This window comes from Ruditapes philippinarum, unplaced genomic scaffold (assembly GCF_026571515.1).
Source record: "Ruditapes philippinarum isolate M1 unplaced genomic scaffold, ASM2657151v2 ctg425_1_1_1_1, whole genome shotgun sequence".
Taxonomy (NCBI): Eukaryota; Metazoa; Mollusca; class Bivalvia; order Venerida; family Veneridae; genus Ruditapes; species Ruditapes philippinarum.
In genome coordinates this window covers 573699-593391 of record NW_026864449.1, presented here as the reverse complement: position 1 = coordinate 593391, position 19693 = coordinate 573699, and the positions used below count along the sequence as shown (strand labels likewise).

General features: G+C 33.2%; 1 protein-coding gene across 1 annotated transcript; it reads right to left on the bottom strand.

Annotated features, from left to right (window-relative positions):
• Positions 1-1004: 1004 nt before the first annotated feature.
• Positions 1005-9511, bottom strand: LOC132725604 (uncharacterized). Its single transcript, XM_060710746.1, has 10 exons — positions 9444-9511; positions 8862-9050; positions 8133-8261; positions 7503-7643; positions 7072-7188; positions 5814-5927; positions 4910-5115; positions 4284-4539; positions 3826-3885; positions 1005-2809 (listed from the first exon to the last, which is right to left on the bottom strand). The coding sequence occupies exons 1-10, from the start codon at positions 9496-9498 to the stop codon at positions 2625-2627; spliced, it is 1452 nt and encodes a 483-aa protein (XP_060566729.1). The 5' UTR covers positions 9499-9511; the 3' UTR covers positions 1005-2624.
• Positions 9512-19693: the final 10182 nt, after the last annotated feature.

The window sequence follows — 19693 nt, the reverse complement described above, 5'->3', positions numbered from 1 at the left end:
TACCACTAAAGTTCGTATACGAATTTTAACATGCAAATGAAGACTATAATGAGCTCTTGTATGCGCTACGTCACAGTTTTATAGTTGCTATCCGAACACAGCAAATGTGATATTTTCTTGTGCAAACACACTTTAACCGTTTAAGCTTCACGGTGCACTAAACCTTGGGTTCAGTAAAAGTTATAATCTCGTAAAAAGATTAAATTTGTATGAAAACATCCGTTACAATGCGGAAATATACTGTTAAATTAGGACTGCTACTTATAGTCATTATTGTTGATTTAATATTGATGTACGGATGATCCGAAGGCGGAGTTTCTCATGCAAACAGAAATTGTATTTCCCATTTCGTCACAATGAGGTTACCTATTTTTATGCTAATAAAACTCATTTTGGTTGTTTGGACAACAAAATAAGACATGGAGTCGATATAAAACCCAATTTATTAATGAAATGTCGCTTTTTAGTTTTGTATGAAATTTATTTAATGTAACTTTAAGGCGAAAAAAACTTTTAAAATTGCAAAGGCAATGAAATTTCTGTTTTCAGGCGAAAATATTTAAGTTTGATATATATTGTAAAGGCAATAGAATTGCTGCTAAAAGGCGAAAACACAGTATAATATTGTTAAGGCAATAACATTTCTGATTTCAGGCGAAAATATTTTGATAATATGCAAAGGCAATGAAATTTCTGATCTCAGGCGGAAATATTTTGATACATATTTTAAAGGTTTTTAATATTGCAAATATATCAAGCAAATCTACTTTGATATAATATATATTATAAAGACTGAATCAACACTGCTTTTTTGCATCAAAACAAACTTACCCTTAGGCAGAATTTTTGAAAAGTTATACAGATTTCAGAAAAACAAAAACAACATTTGGTTCAAGGTTATGAATCATTTTTTTTTTATTTTATTTTTCATTGCACACGGAACATATAAGTTACACAATTAATTTTTTACACAAACATTCTCATGTAAATAACAACAGTGTAATACGTAGGCAATATATGTGTAGAAATATTTATGTGGTTCTAAATAATATATAAAGCTTTTAATTGAACTACAAAAATACAATGTAGCGATATAAAAAGAGGCAAATATGTTTTCATTTTTATGTGTATAAAGCTGTATATCTGATGCAAAAATTGCTATTTGAAATTTGAAAAAGAATACTACAAAAACACCTGTATGAACGAAATATGTTTGTATAGTCTCTATGGAAATGCTCGAAATCATTGCTAAAATTTTAAAACCATACATCAAATAGAAGTCTAATACTTTGTTCCAAAACTATTTTGTTCTGTTCATATTCAATATTCATGTATGTTAAAAAACAGAAACATTCTATATTACAACTTTTTTTATAATCGACTATGAGATGGAAAGATGGATTGAAGCAAAATAACTTTCCTGAAAATTTAAGCCTAATTATAATTATTCTATACTGCACATATATCCAGTATAACTGAAAATATCTTTATCATAAAGTAACTAAGTTAATACATTACATTCTCTTAATAAAAGGTTACAAAATAGCGGAATATCGTATATTCATTTTGTTAATATATAAAATATATGTAAATGCATTAATGATAACACCTCAGAAAACAAATTTTATCACAATACCATTTGCCAAAGGTTTAGAGCTTGTTAACATCACGTTTTTAGCAAGTTTGTTACATTTACTAACCCTACATGTAATACAATTTGTATAAAGCCATGCCAATTTAACACTATTCATATAACTTCTGATATATATCAATTAAGACATTATGCCTCAGAAACAATTTTTTTTCTTTAGAAAGGGCAAACGTGATTTTAATAATGCTTAAATAACGGTTTTAGAGAATTTTACCCGCTTAGTGCCTGAAGAAAATAGCAATTAATGCAAAATAATTTGTCATAAAAGCAGCAAAATGTAATCAAAGTAGTACTTTGACTTCGTAAAAAATACTCATTAATTCTAACTGCACATATTGCCAAAAAGCAACAGATAAAGATAGTTCAGGTAATTTGCCAATGCGTAGCTTTTTGGATACGTTAAAAGTACACTTAAATGAAAAAAACTTTTTAGAAATAAAAATAAAAGCATTTCTGAGGCATAACGGACCTTTAAGTACACGCAAACTGCTAGAATACTGCCTAAACCATGCAATTTTGCTCAACCAGCGGACCTGCAATATTCTGCTGAACATGTGTCATCAATAATTTCTAACATTTCCAGCTATGTATACCATAATTATATCAGGATAAAAATAACCATATCTGTTATTATTATCATTTCTAGCACGTTAACTAAAGCATTGGAGGTTTATTAGCCAATTTAAAATACGAGTTTTCACTTTTGTATCTCAAATGTGTATTTCTGTTACAAACTTAACATATATTAAAATAAAGGTTGTCTCTATTACGCAAATACAGGTGGCACACGATCTACAAGAGGGAAACATAGCCTCACTTTGCAGAAAAAAAATGCTATCGCTCACTCACTATATAATTCCAACTAGAAGTTAGTAAGAAACAAAGAAACACCAGAATGAGAAAAAATGACGAAGAATGTTCATAGTGAAGACATTTTCTAAAATAACTAAATCTGACGACAAAAAATGGTGGCTCATTCAACTCTGGCCGCCCCTTTAACCGTTACAATCAAAGAAGTTACTTTTTTTTCATTTAACTTGACAATAACGTCTTTCAAAACATTTACAGACTGCGTTAAGGCTTGTAAAGATTGGGTAAAATCCCTCATTACAGAAGTCTGTTCACACACAAGCTGGTTGACATCCAGGTCTGTTTTCTCTGAAATACGAAACACAAATAACTCAGACTAGAAGATAAAAAAGTGTATACAATGTGCATTTGATTAGTTAAACAAGTTGAGATAGTCAGTTTGAAATGCAGTGTACTTTGTATCATTTCTACTTTGTACTTCAATCTTACTATTAGTACACTAAATATAAACAGACCAATAGACCATATTGTATGTCAGTTTTTTTAAATTTGATTCGAAAGCAAAATTCTTTAAAACTGCATAAAAGTGTTGTTGATGTTGTTCTTTTGTGTGTTGTTTTTTGTTGTTGTTGTTGTTGTTTTCATGTCTTTTAATAGTTAAATAATGAATAGATCTTTCATGTTAGTTTACCCATTACTTCATGAGCATTTTGTGAAAAATGGCTGTTTTCATTGAAAAGTCTCCCGTTACAAGTTCAAATTGCTATAAAACTATAAAAACTGCTTCAATACTAATCAAACTTGGCACAAATGTTGACTGGACCATTGCCTTTGTAACAACATGCTCAGGCTTAAATTTCCTGTTACCATGGCAACGAGGGGACATCTCAAAATTGCCAAAAATCACTATTTTGCGTTGATTTTTTCCATCAAAATTGATTTCAAAGTGCTGCAACTTCTCAATGGATTGAGAAAGAGTCAAATGCTTTTCAGCGTTGGTTACACGTTACCTTATGATCGATCTGGGGTCATTTTTAGCCTCTCACAAGTCCACAATTTTCTTGGCAATGAGGGGGACTAGAGCTCCCCTTCAAAACCCCCAAACAGTAGGGGGCACATCCCCCTTCTGGCAATCCCCTGATGTATCTTTTGGTTGGGGGCCCGCGCCGAAAAAGTGGTCACTTTTTTATCAACATTTCTCAAACGAAAACATGCGTTTGGGGCCCAAAAAGGACATTTTTTCATTATTTGAGGCCTAAAAGAGGGGGGTCGAAAGTGCGTTGTTTCGCGTATATATGAGGTAAAGGGTTAATATTAGTTTAATAACTTAATAAAAGTAGAATAAATAGCAGATCGATGCTTACTGTCACATTTTGCCATCTCTGGGGGGTCTGGCACTGGTTCAGGTTCACGCATAGTGGCACCTAAAATAATGTAGATCTACATTTTTCTTATATAGTTACAACGCCAAATCTTTTCATATAAATTCATATATGGAAAATATTACCATTATGCTGTAGAGACTTTTAATATATATTTACAACAAAGTATGTAAATAAATCTACCGACAAATGAATAAGATACTAAACGAGTTAAATTTTGCATTTACAATAAGCCATTAGCCCGGCTGGCGACGGCTGGATCTACACGTGAGACAAAGATCAGTTACATCTCATAATGGTCTGCTCTGCTAGCTATTCACTCAGTACTCATTTTAAAGTTTCCCTTAAATTGATGAGCACATATGTCCAGATTGGGAGATGGAAAAGACCATTTAACACTTAAAGCATGGTAAGGGTTAAGTGACAAGAAATAACCTTACCTAATTGCCAAATATTGACAGTTGCTTTTCCGCGAGAAGATGCTTGTGCATTAGTGCCCTCTGCAAGTTTTGTTTGTAAACAAATCAAAGCCCCGTTGGCGGCTTTGCCTGGTTTCCAAAGTCTCACAGTATTGTTAGAGTAGCCGTAAACAAGACCTCCATAGCTACATGGTTCAGACACAGTGTATGCATCGTATGCCAGTGCTCCTCCACCAATGAAACGATATCCAGCGTTCACACCTTCAACAGCATCAACCTTCAAAATAGCATTATGAACGTAAACTAAAGATATCAACTAAAAAAGCGCTACCATGCAGTGTATATCCTCTTCAATGTGTGTTTTGTTTTTATAATATTTTTATTGTATATTATTCATTTATATATATTTGTCTCAATATCGGGCCTAATAACTTAAATCTGATTCGTGTTTCTATACTTTTCTTATCATAAATACTGCATTAAAATAATCAAAACTATAAAGCATTTGATTAAAAGCGTTTGCTTATAGTTTAAACGAACTCCAGCAACTACGGCTATCATGTCTATATTATTAGTTTTTAACATTGCTTTATGCGCATATTAAGTCATTTGGTAAAATAACAGTGATCACATTCAGATTGTCTTACCCAACTTTTGATGAGTATATTGTCGGTTTGATAGGTCTGCCGAAAAGCAATGGTCAAATCAGATGAAGAAATACGCTCAGGACTAAGAGTTTTCTGCAAAGTTTCTGTCGGTGTTAACGTTCTCGCACGCCATGCATACAACTCCAGATAAGCAGACGTTACTTGATAGTCAATGCCTGCCCCTCCTTCACCGCCGCTGAACAAAACTTGAAATGCAGACACAGTTTCATGAGAATCATATTGTATTATTTTTGAAAAGACAGAAATAAACATAGTGTTGAAGGAAATTGACAATTAGTAATCAATAGTCCACATACAGGCAAAAGTGTAATTTTCTTCCCGACCGACTTTGATAACTTTTAATCATGACGAAGTTATAAAATGTTTTCATACCGTTTACAAAAGAGCAATATGAAAACAGAGATAAGTCAATTCTTCTTCATTTGAATGTTATGTATACAATAAGATAATTTACAGCTGTAAACTGTAAACTACACTTATCTAGAACAATTCCTTTTAGTAATAACCAAAAGCTTTGCATCTCAAATGGCGTTTCTGTGTAAACATTGACTGTAGAGTTTGTGGTCGAGTGGTTGAAATGTACACTGCGAACCACTTGCTCATCACCACTGTGGTATCTAATCCCCATGGGACTTTGAATGTGGGGAAACTATCCAGCTAGCTAACTAGCTTACGGGATTTTGTTAACCAGGTGACACTAATGTGTTTGAAATAATGCATGGCAAAGCACCTGAGGTCTTCGTCTATCAGTTCTGCTGGAAAATGGGCACATGGCCTTATAAGTGTTGCTGTTATTTAAAACCCAACAAAATAATCAAAAAGCAATATTCAATTCTTTTGAATACGTGTATATTCAACAAAAATGTTTGTAAAGATGACTTACAACCCCAAGAACGTGATGGAGCCCACACGCGTATGGCTGACTTATCAAAACCATAAATGACATAGCCATTTCTCTCATTGTCGACATACCTTGTGTAGATCATCGACCCTGCTCCTAAAATGTTGTGAAACATTAAAAATTTTGGTTAATCTTACAAAGTTAAATATATACAACACCCTGAAATATATATTTAGTTTTGATATGTAGTTTTATCTATTGGTTTTAGACATTCAAATGTTATTTGTTCCAACAGATGTACACTGCACTGTATGGCAAAGATAGCTGCTAAAGTGAAATAATTAATAACCACTGATGCATGATTCACCACTTGGCGAACACATATGGTCGGCATCTTATCAGTGGCAGTTCATATATTTCTTAAAGGTAATCAACGTATTACGATGCATTATCTTTTGCAATTGTTGTCAGTTGTTTTCAGTTGTGAAAGTGATATGTTGAATGAAAATCGACGATTCAGAGCGATATTATGACATGACCACAGAGACTGACATGAGATCATTCAATGCACTAACAGTATCAAAAATATTTGTCATATTCCTCTTGACTAAGATATTTATGTTGCTGTACCTAAAGGCAAATTTCTGAACGTCATACTTAACAAGAAAATGAAATAACAATCTAAAGAAAACTGCAACAACAACGAAAGACCAGCAATAAGTTTGACCAATGCTTAATTGCATGAGGCGTTTATTTTACAGGACGTTCTGAAAAAGGAAACGACTGCTGTATTTTGCACAACCGAACTATTCACATAAAATTTAACCAGACCAAATACATCATTGGTTTATTATTCTAGAGTTTCCACAGTCTACCTTGTAGAAAAGACAATACTAGTACTTTGAAGGATTGGATCAGATAGAATACTTCCTTTTTATTTCAGTAGATGAATTTATATCTATATATCTCAAGCAGCAAAGTGCGCGTACGCGCGCACGTGTGTGTGTGTGTGTGCGTGCGTGCGTGCGTGCGTGAAACTGCCAGATTTTGACGCAAAACAGTAAAAACACGTTTAAAGATATAGCACAGCTAACGCTGCAACAATCGCTCTATCAATCAAAGCAGTACATTTGCATAAACTGATTAGCAAATGCAACGAAAATCAATTTACAAATGGGTATTTGCACTACCTTAAGTTATTAGCAGTTAGCTATAAAAAGATAAATTAACAGAGTAGTTTTGAAGAAAAACATGGTGCTTTGTGCCAGATGAAAATATCTGATAATTGATGCATACTTACCTACAGAGTCGGCATAGAAATTCGGATATAAATTTCCGCCTGGAAACTTTATTCTAGAAACGACCAATGCAGGATATTCAGAAAGACCATGCTGAACAGACAGATAGGAATCTTCACCTGGCAATTATACAGAAAATTTTTACTAGAATTACTTCAGTACTATCCCCATAAATTGCCGTCAGAAAAGGAATTTTTCATGAAATCTTAAATTGCATAGCTTATTTTATGCATATTTACTGCCTGACTGTTGAATTAAACGGGTATGTTTTTGCAAACTAATATTACGAGATATACATTTTCACAATATCTATCCCTAACATTGAGTACTTTGATTGAATGCTTTATTTTTCATCCTTTTAAGGTCTGTGTAAAGAGGCATATTATTCGTTGGTCCAGGGTATTTAAGCTATAAAGCAGACAAGTTTATTTACGCTTTCCAGTTGATGCCGTCAATTTAGTTCCTTTATGGATGAAGTCTGGTCGGGGTAGAGAAGATGACCTCCATGCCCTTGCTCGTACAAGTGCTGATAAACTTGCTTGTTCGGCTGGACCCTCCCAATATGGAGAGGTTCCTGCAAGAAAATTGCGTTACAAAGAGTAGGTGAAAAGTAGGGTTGTCAAATGGTATGTGCAGTTTGTATAGGGAGCAAATATATGCGAAGATTTTTCTGTACCATAAAAGCGTATGTGACATGTTATTGAAAATTCACTATAAGAATCTGGGCTTGTAATCGTTGATTGGTTTTTCTGGGTCTGTGATCTTTTAATCGATATGAATGGCATGGCTGCAATGGTAATTGTGCAGTTTGGCATGTAAATAATGACATAGACGACCGATGTATTTATTGTACCCAAAAATATTTATTTGTATTAATCTGTATTGATCGTTTACAACATTGAAATATGTTGCTATCATCATATTATTTTGTTTTAAGTTCATGTACGTAAGAGAATTGAAAATGTGTATGACATGTGACTTTGAGTTACACAAAACTATCAAATTATCATTTTGAATAAATGAGCCTAAGTCAGAATTTTAGATAAAGAACGGAACAGTTTACCTGTGTATATGCAGTAGCCAAGTTTACCATTGTTCCTTATTGGAGGAGACACTAAAATGGTTGTGTTATCGTAAACATAGATAACTTGTCCAAACGGATAATTACGATCGTCATCTCGCAGACTGTGCCCTTGAAAAGATAATGACGACACATTGTTTTATTTATCCACGAGGTAATGCATCCCGCTACATCTTTCGGTATACAGGAATTGGATGTAGCAGCGGAATTTAAATTACAGTTACTGTTGTCCATTCACATTTTACCGTTGATCAACAATGACTTTTTTTTAGACGTGGAAATTCCATCATATATATTGAATCTGTAAAGTTTTATTAAATTACAGCTGTCCGCTCACAGCCGGGTCAACAGCAGTTTATTGTCGTGCACAAAATAATCTTGGCTACAGACTAATACCGAAGGAACTGAAGATTTATTTTATAATTTACTGTGATTTTTAAGTTAAAGCTTCTGGATGTTTTCCGCTGTAGGACTGTTTTTACAAATGACTGTTGCTATAAACATTATAATAAGGATATATTTTTAATCTTTATGAACTATTTGCGTTTTTAGAACTTTTCAATAACGGATAAAGTAATAATTGTATAAAAAATCACCTAATTCTTAATATACAATGTTATGTATGTATATGTTGATCGAAATTGATTTTTTTCAGATGCGAAAGTCCTTTACTTTGATTGAATCTGTACAATATTAACAATTTGTCTTTACCTGATGCTGGGAACACAAAGTCTTTGTTCGGACCATCTATCGCTTTAACTTGAACGTCGACAAGTATGGGGAGCTCTTCAAAACCGTGATTGAAGCTCTTAACATGTGTCAGCCTATCTGCCCAGTTGTTTCGTGATGAAATAAGCACCCAGCCACTGTCAAAATCTGGTTCATTTATCTTGCTTACAACTGTGAAATAGTAAGTATTAATGTAGCAACTTTAAATCAGTTATTTATTACGACCAAATTAGTACCTCATGCATCAATTCATAACGACCAACATGTTTTGGTAGGCGTAATACATATGATTTTATCAGTTTTATTGATCAGTCAAAATTATCAAGATTAATTTAATTTTTGTGGATTTTCTTATGTCCGCTGTGGAACATTTCCCCGTTTATATGGCTGAGCATCATGCTGGGTATATTCTGTCAGTCATACGAGGTCGCCGTGTGACCTAAACATAGTTGGTTAATCTTAAAATCAACCAGCACAAAAGAAGTATAGTTACAAAGAAAAGATGAAAAAGATAATGGCGTGAAGCAAAAAGGAAGTCAGTGCAATAATGCAATAGTTGTTTACCTGACTGCAAATTACTGATAAACATCCAAACAACTACAACTACAATAAATGTCATAATCCCTCTGTTTGTGCTGAAAAGAAATATTGTTCTTGTTCTATTTTATGACAAAACCTTGACACTTATCACATCAGTACTAAGGCAAGTTTGAAAATAGGCTGCTGATTTTGGTCCGATTGGCTGCAACTAACTATACCGTGTACATGCATGTGTTTCTGTTCTTTTAAATCTCGGTTTATGTTAACTTCAAATTACTTGATATAACATTTCATACATGTATATCTAGAGCTAACATTTTAAGACTTATATCTTGAGCCAATATTTTGAGACTTAATTGCGAATGCGAGTATTTTTAGTTAAAAATTTATTAAGCTCATGAAAATGGTAAATCGGCTTTTTGCAACAGTTCTATCGCACCAAGTCTGTCCTCCCAAAGACTTTTCAAAGTTCTATTTATTTCCAACTATACTGTTTGTCTTCATAAAATTTTAAGGACAAAAAATAGGATTTTTCTTGAAAACTCTTTTTAATCTTTTAAAAATAGAAAGTATGTAACTCATTAAAATACATTTAACTTGTACGAAATATTAAGTATGTGTTTATTTTAGCGTGGAGCGAAAACTGTAGTCTTTTGATGCTGTTTATTTATTTATTTATTTTTATTATTTAATTTTTTATTTACGCTTTTCCGTTTAAATAAATATTATGGAGATATAAAAAAGCGTTAGCGGTTTCAAACGACATGGTTAAAACGATGAAATAAAATGTAATTTTTTTTAAAACAAAGGCATACATACCTTTTTTATTGTCCAAACTTGTAAATCTCCAATTGATAGACGTTTTTATTTTCGCTAATCTCTTTCGGGCTAAACAAAAAAAGTAAGCCGTATAGTGTATTCAGAATATAAAAGAAGGTATTGTCACTTCGAAATCCTAAAACGCAGTATACTAGTTAAAGGAAGTAAACATTTATATAAGAGTTTGTTTGATTTTATCCCTTAATCAGTTGGTTTTTTAATGGACTTGTCCACCTTGTTATTTTGGAACTGTTCATTATCAATATTGGGGATATCAAGATCAAACTTTGAAATCGGTCAGCCAGCTGTATATAACCTGATTAGCGGCTGCACGAATGTGCAGATTTGCCTAGCTATATACGTATTGGTGGCCAGGGCAAAACACTTTCGATTCTAGCAGGTTAATGGTCATCATACTTTCAAACTTACAATCACCAAAACATCTTATTGGTCACTCCTAAAAATATATGGCTTCGAAAGGTCTTAGCTATATCACGGCTTTAATTACTGTAAGTGAGTTTTTGTTCTTTTAGCTCATTTTCAAGAGCAGATAACTCGATATCAAGTATTTCGATACCTTATTTAATTTCAGATTATTTATTGTAATTTTTATTTTTATATGCAAAGTATAAAAACAATTATATCAAACAAATATTTTACTATGCTTCAAAACGTATATGTTCCTCACCCCCTTAAACCCCCCCCCCCCCCCCAAAAAAAAAAACAAAAAAAAAAACGAGGTACATAACTGAAAGAAAATTTTTGCATAAGCATTCTTAGCATAACATTCTGTCACATAGAATTACGGTATATTTTTCAACATTATAGGGAATAAAAAAAACAATCATCATTGTGAAAACAAATGTGGTGTTGATTGCCGCAGTGTCGAGTTATCTGCTGTTGAAAATGACATGAAATAGCTAAAACGTATGGAGGGCGTTCGTTGCCAAAATTCCAGACATGTAAAGTGTTCCTTTTTAAAATGACTTTTGAAAATGCGAACTTGTATGCCTACCATTTTTATTGTAAACCTCTTAATTCAATCTTTTATTTGAAGGTTACCGCCTTTATATAACAAGTTTACATATATATCGTAACAACTGACCTAACATCTAAACCGACAACAAATTTACAAGTTCGTATCTTCCATTGCATGCAATACATATGCATGTTTGCACACTTATAGATCTGAATTATACAAATGAAACGTAAAACTTGAATACGGAAAATTGAGTTTAAGAAAACGTGTTACCAGTTGTAGAACTACAAGAGTACGTTAACACAGTAACATGTTTAAAATGACAAAAGAAGATTCACAAAGTTAAACGATTTTAAGTCAAGCATAACGCCCCGCCCCTCTCGGAGTATTTACGAACTTCTATTGCGGACAGGTATAAAACGGCGCCTCTCCCATATTTTAAATAAAACTGAAGGACAACATACGGCATTTTTCATAAAATATATATGTTACATTTGTTACAAAAGTTTTGTCAGTAGCAACATCACTTGAAAATTGCTGATTTTACCATTTATGATGAAGATAACTTATGCATTACCTGATTTTTAACATCGTGTTCTTATCAGTTACAAATTATTTATCATTTTAGTGATTAGCCTGTCCGTGCTCTGCCTAGTGCCCTGTCCTGTGTTTTGTTTTGGGTCCGCCTTGGCTTCTTGCCACTTGTTCTTGTTGCTGGGTCATGTGGGGTTGCGTTCATTGAGCGCCGCCTTTCCTTGTTGATCTTGTTTATCATATATTCCTGAGAAACAACGGCGATTTGGAAATTTTTAGGGGAAACAATGACCAACTTCAAGGGAGTAATTTTATTAATAATGTAAAAAACCACCCAATATTCTTATTGGTATCATTGAAAAATGTATTGGCACAAATTTCATTTTCAACAAAAACTATGCAAGTATATTTTAAAGCGGCCACCGAGATTTCCTTTCCGAAATCAAGAAAATACTTATCCGTACCACATATGTACCATCTTTAATAAGGTATTTTCAGTATGAATAAAAACTTTTTGCACTTGTTCATTATCCCTCATGTACAGACTCAATCAAACTGAGTCTGCAATTCTTATGTAATTTTGTAGTGATTAATGCTTCCGAGGGATCACTTTGTTTCCAGATTTTTTATACTTCACAACAGCAGGTTTCAAGTGCCGTGAGGCAGCTGTAAAAAGTTGCCCCGTACTTCACTTCAGTGTTGTTATATTTTTCTGGTCTTTCGGGATCATTGATGCCAGCGCTATTAAGTGTTGAGAATTGAGTACCGTTCAATCCGGTGCTAGGGGGCGTGAGGCATGTTGCACTTGTTCATTATCCCTCATGTGCAGACTCAATCAAACCGAATCTGCAATTCTTATGTAATTTTGTTGTGATTAATGCTTCCGAGGGATCACCTTGTTTCCAGATTTTTAATATACTTGTTCAAAACTTATGGTCTTAACTTCATTCAATATTTATTTTCCTTTTTGAATAAAGTATCTAAAGGAAGCGACGTTATTTTTTTCCGAATATATGAGTGTGGATTTAAGAGAAAAAAAACAACGATAAGTTAGAAACAAAATTTTTAATACTTCTACGTAATTAATTTTCATTTTTAAGGCATCACTAGAAAGTTCATTAAGGATTCTTAAGCACTATTAAGTGTTGAGAATTGAGTACCGCTCAATCCGGTGCTAGGGGGCGTGAGGGATGTTGCACTTATTCATTATCTCTTATGTACAGACTCAATCAAACCGAGTCTGCAATTCTTATGTAATTTTGTTGTGATTAATGCTTCCGAGGGATCACTTTGTTTCCAGAATTTTTTACTTGAGTCTAAAATTATCAACGCCGCTTTTCCTTGATGATCTTGTTTATCATATTCTAAAATTATCAAAATTGACCAAGTAATAAAAAAAGTAAGTAGGGGGCGCCATGTTTCTCTTACTGAATTTCAGAGTGTGTTTTATTTTTTTTACTTGGGGATCATATGCCGTTTTTCATGGTATGGCACTTACGTGTCACATTGAAGGTTCCATGATAATCACCATATTAACACATCTGCGGATGTTTCAAAATTCAAAATTGTACCAGTTCATGTTGAATTTTGCTTAAGCCGGTGCTAGGGGGCGTGGACGATAACTTGCTCTTTCCATTACCGTCCATGAGCAGGCTCAATCAAACCGGCCTGCAACATTCTCAATTTTGTCGTTTTGAGCGTTCTTTAGGGATTCTTATTTCCTCCATTTTACAGAAAGTAACATGATAAACTTTTTAACGAAAAGTTAATTCATTTTTATTTAATTCCTTTTTATTTTGAGGCATTATATAATTATATATCATAAATCGTATTAATCACACTTTTATTTCAATCCAAAATTATCAAAATATATTACGAAATAAAAAAAAAAGTTTGGAGGGAACGCCGTGTTTTTCTTACCAATTCGAGAGTGTTATTTTCAGACTAAAAAAAACAACAACAAAATCAATACATCTATTTAATTCATTTTTCTTTCCGAGGCACTCATAGAAAGCTTATGGAGTAATCTTTCATTTGATACAAATTATATTGGACTTTTTATAGAAATAAAAAAAAAGTTAGAATGGACGCCGTGTTTTCCTTCACTTTATTGAGAAATAGGAGAGAGGCGACGGATATTATACCTGACCGTACATTTCCGTGATAGAAGATCGTAAGTACTCAGAGAGGGGCGGTGCGTCATGCATGACTTAAAATCGTTTAACTTTGTGAATCTACTTTTGTCATTTTAAACATGTAACTGTGTAAATGTACTGTTGTAGTTCTACGACTGGAAACACGTTTTATTAAATTATATTTTCTGCATTCGAGTTTTACATTTCATTTGTGTTTTTCAGGTACATATATATATCTACAAGTGTGTAAACATGCTTATGTATTATATGCAATGGTAGATACGAACTTGTAAATGTGTGTTAGGTCAGTTGTTAAGATTTACATGTAAACTTGTTATTTAAAAGCGGGTGCCTTCAATTAAAAGATTGGATTAAGAGGCATATCATTTGCTGTGCACGAATGCAATCAAAAATGCTAGACATACATGTTCGCATTTTCAAAAGTAGTTTTCAAAAGGAACACATTACATGTATGGAATTTTGGCAACGATCGCCATCCATAAAAACGCGCTTTATCCCCAACTCAAAGTGTTTAAATTTTCCTTCTTTACCTATGTGAAAAATATGAAGTCTTTGTAAAATAATGTTTGAATTAGCGGGTGACTGTTACTGAAACATGATTCAATGTTACGTTTCTGTATTACAATAATTTATTATGAAATTTGCATACAATCTGCAAAGTAAATCGGATTATGTGTTTTTTTCTTTATGTACTCGATCTAGCTATTGCTTAGAGAAAATATGCTTATCCACTGGGGAACGCTAGACAATGTGCAACCACCGTCAAACGCTTATGGGTTGTTTTGTTGTTGTTTTTTTGTTGTTTTTTTTTTTATTTCGTTGATCATGCCTGATAATGCTATGGGATTTTATAATGTAGAACAGTACATGTTTTAAAAATGTTACACTTCTATGAAATTTAGTTTTAGCAACAGCTAACATTCGCCATATTGTAAGTGCACGTGCCAATTGTAATTTTATATTCCTTCATTTTACTTTGCTTGAACAACGGAGATAAAAAGAAACATTTCAAATGTTGCCCAAGAGTTACATAATATGTCTATTTCATTTAAGGTATTAGGACCCTAATGGGCACTATCAGGAACTAAAAATTTGACATCATAAGTCAGATGTATACCTTAAAGTACACATGTATGCAAAATTTAAACAAAGTTTACCGTACGGAAATCAAGTTATGGCCACTTTTCTGAACTCAAGCTAGGATGTTATGAGGGCCCTTTTTTTTAGAAAAGAGGAACCTTTAAATAATCTGCAATAACATTCTAATGAAAAAATGTTTTCCCATTAATTTTGGTAAGAAACAAATACAAATGCAGTACCATTCAGCTAACAATCCAAATAAGCAAAATTATAGTTTCTACTTAAAATTTATGAAATCTGTATAAAAATGTTACCCTATCCCTCCCATGTTTACCACGTGTCTGACCATTTTCCTACTAAGGGAGCCTAATTTAAAAAATCCTTAAAATTTACCCAAATGAGTGCCTGTTTTCAAAGTTTCCCTAAATTTTTAAAGAAGTATATTGGTTGATCTTGTAAAATATGAAATACTTTTACCGTCTTGTTTTGATTATATTACACTTTGAAAATATCAGGTACCATATTTATTGCTAGATTTAGCATAATGTAGCCAATAAATACCTATATAATTTAAAAAAAAAAAAAATAAACACTTTTTTCTTTCCAAATGGGACATGAGAGATACATAAATAATGTTAAAAGAAAAAAAGAAAGAAAAAAAAAGTTGACCCTTCTGGGGATTGAACCCATTGCCCTCATTTTCAATGTAGTTAACAATAGTTCTAGCCTATTTGAATACTCTTCAAAGCGGAGGTAATGCATTAGGGTGCTAATACCTTAAAGGAAACACAATTCCTTTTGAATAAAGAGCTAATCGATATCACTTAATTTTGGTGGACCTGTATGCGATATTAGAGACTTTATATGCCATATTTTATTATATGTATCTGGCGATATATTAGAATGCACTAAATCAACAACTAACATCATTTATTTCCTTTTTGTTTAGTTTCTTAGCGTAGATTATACCTAAGTACGTATTGTATTCGAGGTCCCTATCCGTAAATTGACAGGAAAAGGCCGAAAATTTGCGAGTGTATATATCTTTATTGTGTCCGTTTAATTAGTCCTAATTAGTTTAATTAGTAGAATTGTAACTTGACTCAGTCTGTAATTAAAGCCGTTTTATGCTCCCCGAAGGGTGAGTAAATAATCGCCGCATTGTCAGTCCGTCCGCTTTTCTTGTTCGAGACAAAACATACAACATGAAACTTTGTAGGTAGATAAATCTCATTAGTTGGTGTACAATGCACAAGAATTATAACTCTGCCGTGCCTAATTTTGGAGTTATTGCCCTTCGTTCATTTTTCACTAAACTTTGCCCGGGACATAACTCTGAAACAATAAAAGATATCAAAATGAAACTTTGTAGGTATATAGATCTCATTGGGTAAAAGTGCAGTGGAAAAAACATAACTCTGCATTGCTTAATTTTGGAGTTGTTGCCCTTTGTTCATTTTTACACTTTGAAATTTGTCCGGGACATAACTCTAAAACTATAAGAGATATCAAATCGAATATGTCCTTTGATGAACAGTACTACTTAATTAAAAATAAATGCCTAAGAAATGGAGTTAAGGTCTTCAAAAAAAGAGTTTCATCGACCAATTTAATAATAAGTCAATAAACTCGTCACATTAAATCAAGTTGAAGTTGTACCATTTTTTGTGGTTTTACTATTATGTGCAAGACGTAAAATGAAATTTAGATTATGAATATGATAAAATTCAATTGCAAAATATAGTTTCCCCACATCAAATCACAAACAGGTTATATCATTAAAATAAAATTCTGCCTATTGGGTCAAGCTACATTATTGTCAGGCCATTAGGTTTTCTAACATTTCAAGTCCCTTTATCTCGGCTGACTTGGGAAATATGCCAATCATATTCCGAAAGTCACCAAACTCCCAGGTAAGTGACTTAAAATGGTAAGATAAATGATGTTGATATTTCCATCTAGCACTTGTGGTTTAGTACATTTTGTATATGAGTAGATTTTGCTAGTCTAGGATCTCATGTGCTAGGATCTCATGTAATGCAGATTTGGTGAGTGCAAACCAAATGTAACCATAAAGTTGGCAATCTTCATTACCTCGATTTGAGTGTCTGTGTGAACAAAAAGTCTCAGTAAACACAAAAACCTCAGAAGCGAATTGCTTACTTATGCTTGCTATATATTTTCAGACAGGGGAAAGCGCTTAAGGTCAGGGCATAGTCTATCTCTATAGGAATGTAAAATTATTTCATGTAAGGAAGCTTTCCATGCAGCTTAAGGAACGTCGGTGGTTGTACGCATGTGCCGTTTGTTCCTGAAATAAAGCAAGAGGGCACTTAAGGTCTTTCTCCACAAATGAACTGGAAATTCGCTCCCTACTGTGTTTGTGCGATGCAACGCCCAACCAAAGAAAAAGAGGTAAATAAGCGTATTGAAATGACAGCAGGCAACAAAAGAAGTTCAGGATATGATAAATCGAGCAGTACAGCTGAAAAGCTAGCTAGAGTTATAGATAATTAGAAGTTTGATCATTCTAAAGTGCCTTTTCTATAACTATCAGAAAAACTTAAAAAACATGCAACATCGCAGACACTTCAACATGCGGTTGGCACACTGAGAGACAGTATGAAATAAACCCCGTCCCTATTGATTCAGAGAATGAAAGCAAAATCTACAAGGTTGACACTTGAGCCCCCAAGCGCAAACGTTCAAGCTCACGTGGCAAGGATGTGGTCACGTCTTCCTTTTCTTCTTACACTGGTGCTAAGTTTAAGGTACGAATGATTTTCGTTTTCAACCCAAATCAACGTTTCCTATCGTGGCACATAAAGCATCACCAGTTCTGGAAGCTTAAAGCAACCATTCAAACACAACTTAGGGTCCCCGGGCTCTGCTTTGCCTGCCGCAGATATAACCATATAAAGACTTTTCTATATAGTCTCGACAAATTAATGCACAATTATCAGTACTCGTATTACGAGTATGAAAAGTGTCAAAACATATAATTGTCAAAGACAGATTAAAGGAACATTTACAATTTTGGCGTATTATAGATTCGAGTGATTTTATCTTAGATACCATAGAGAATGATTTTAAACTGCCGTTGTATTAATCTTCACCTAAAATAGTCTGCAAAAATAATTAATCAGCTTTGTTGAAATCAGATTTTGCAAATGAAGCTTTTTAAGATCAGGTAGATAGATTTTTAACCGAAATATGTTCTGTTATTCCATATAATATAAATCCAGTGAATGTTACTGTGCAAAGATCTCATAACAAAAGACATACTCTTGATTTGCGAATTATTAATCAGCATCTCAGGAAACAGTCTGTTAAATTTGGGTCTCTGTTCAGATTATGGAATCTTTGGGAATTGGATTAACTCCATTTTGGGTATTATTTATATTCCGGGTCGTAGAGTGACTGAAGCAAAGGATACTGTTTTTTAACTTTTAAATGCAGCAAAATTTCATAAGGTTTCTTGTATGAAAAGTTGCCAGTATTGTGGGTGAACTTATTTCGATGTCAGTAGTGTTAGGTCATGTGACACAGATTATGACTATATGTTTTTAGGGCGAATGTACTTATCGTGAGAGTCACTGTGATTAGTGCACTTTCTCCAGGGTCTATCGAACAATCAATATTTTGAAGTCCAATGTCGGTTTGATCTTCTACTTGGAGAGAGCTTGAAGATGTTTATAAGGTTTTCGGATAATCAAGCAATTGAAAAAAAGTGAACAAAGGTTCTTTGAAAAGGAACTTATAAGGTATACCTTATTAGCTTTTTAAGTTTGATAAATATTTCTTGAGTTAGTATACATCCCTCGTTCCAAGAAAGATAAAGCTGATTATTAATAAATGAAATTGTAGATTTTGACGATTGGGGACTTGCCTGTAAAACTTTTTATTGCAAAAAAATGTATTCGTGAATTTTAGATCGACTTGTTTAATGCTTCTGAAAACAATGTAAAAGAAGATCGTTTTTATTCCAGATATTGGAATCCGTCTTCCGCATGGGAAGATACATTTACAGAAATCTGGTGCAATAGTTGTATATATTTTCCCCAATCGTTTCCGACTGTTGTGCCTTGCTAGAAATCAGCTGTATTCTGAACTATTCTCTGACAGAATGGAAATTTTGTGTCTAGCTTTAATGATTGGATAGATTTGCCTACAAGCAAAGAGTAATATACTCGATGTAAGTTTGGGAAAGGTATTTTTGCCCAAATGTAGTTAAAATTGCAAATAATAGCTTAAATTTACTGCTTTGGTTTTCAAAGGGTGATTTATCGTATGACTTATATTAGTATCTAAGAGTTGTCATCCTTACAGAAAGCAACAGACATTATTGTCAGTGGGCAGCATTGGAAACAATAGTGATGATTTCAGTGAAAAGGCAGTATTGTCCGAAATAGAGTTGTCAGATATGATGTAGGATTATTGATAAAGGAATTTATCAAATGCATTACAAGATTGCTTGATGAAATGTATAGATATATTGATTTTGTTGCAATTATTTGTATAAAGTTATATTTCATGCATACTTACTGACGTTTTCTTTCATTATAATATTACGTTTATATAATTTTCAAAGACGTATGTAGATGAAATTGATAACACCTGTTGAAAATATGACATTATGTTTTGTTTTGTTTTTTTTTCGCTGGAAGAAACGGGCAAAAAGTAATGGGTTTGTGAGCAGGGATATC

What these genes read in the sequence shown, in the direction of transcription:
- LOC132725604 (XM_060710746.1), bottom strand. Translation starts at nt 9,498, where the DNA reads ATGACATTTATTGTAGTTGTAGTTGTTTGGATGTTTATCAGTAATTTG. An exon ending in CTTTGTGTTCCCAGCATCAG is followed by an intron (nt 8,262 to 8,861) that starts GTAAAGACAAAT and finishes TATCTTTTCAAG; the next exon opens with GGCACAGTCTGCGAGATGAC. An exon ending in GACGGCATCAACTGGAAAGC is followed by an intron (nt 7,189 to 7,502) that starts GTAAATAAACTT and finishes TATAATTGCCAG; the next exon opens with GTGAAGATTCCTATCTGTCT.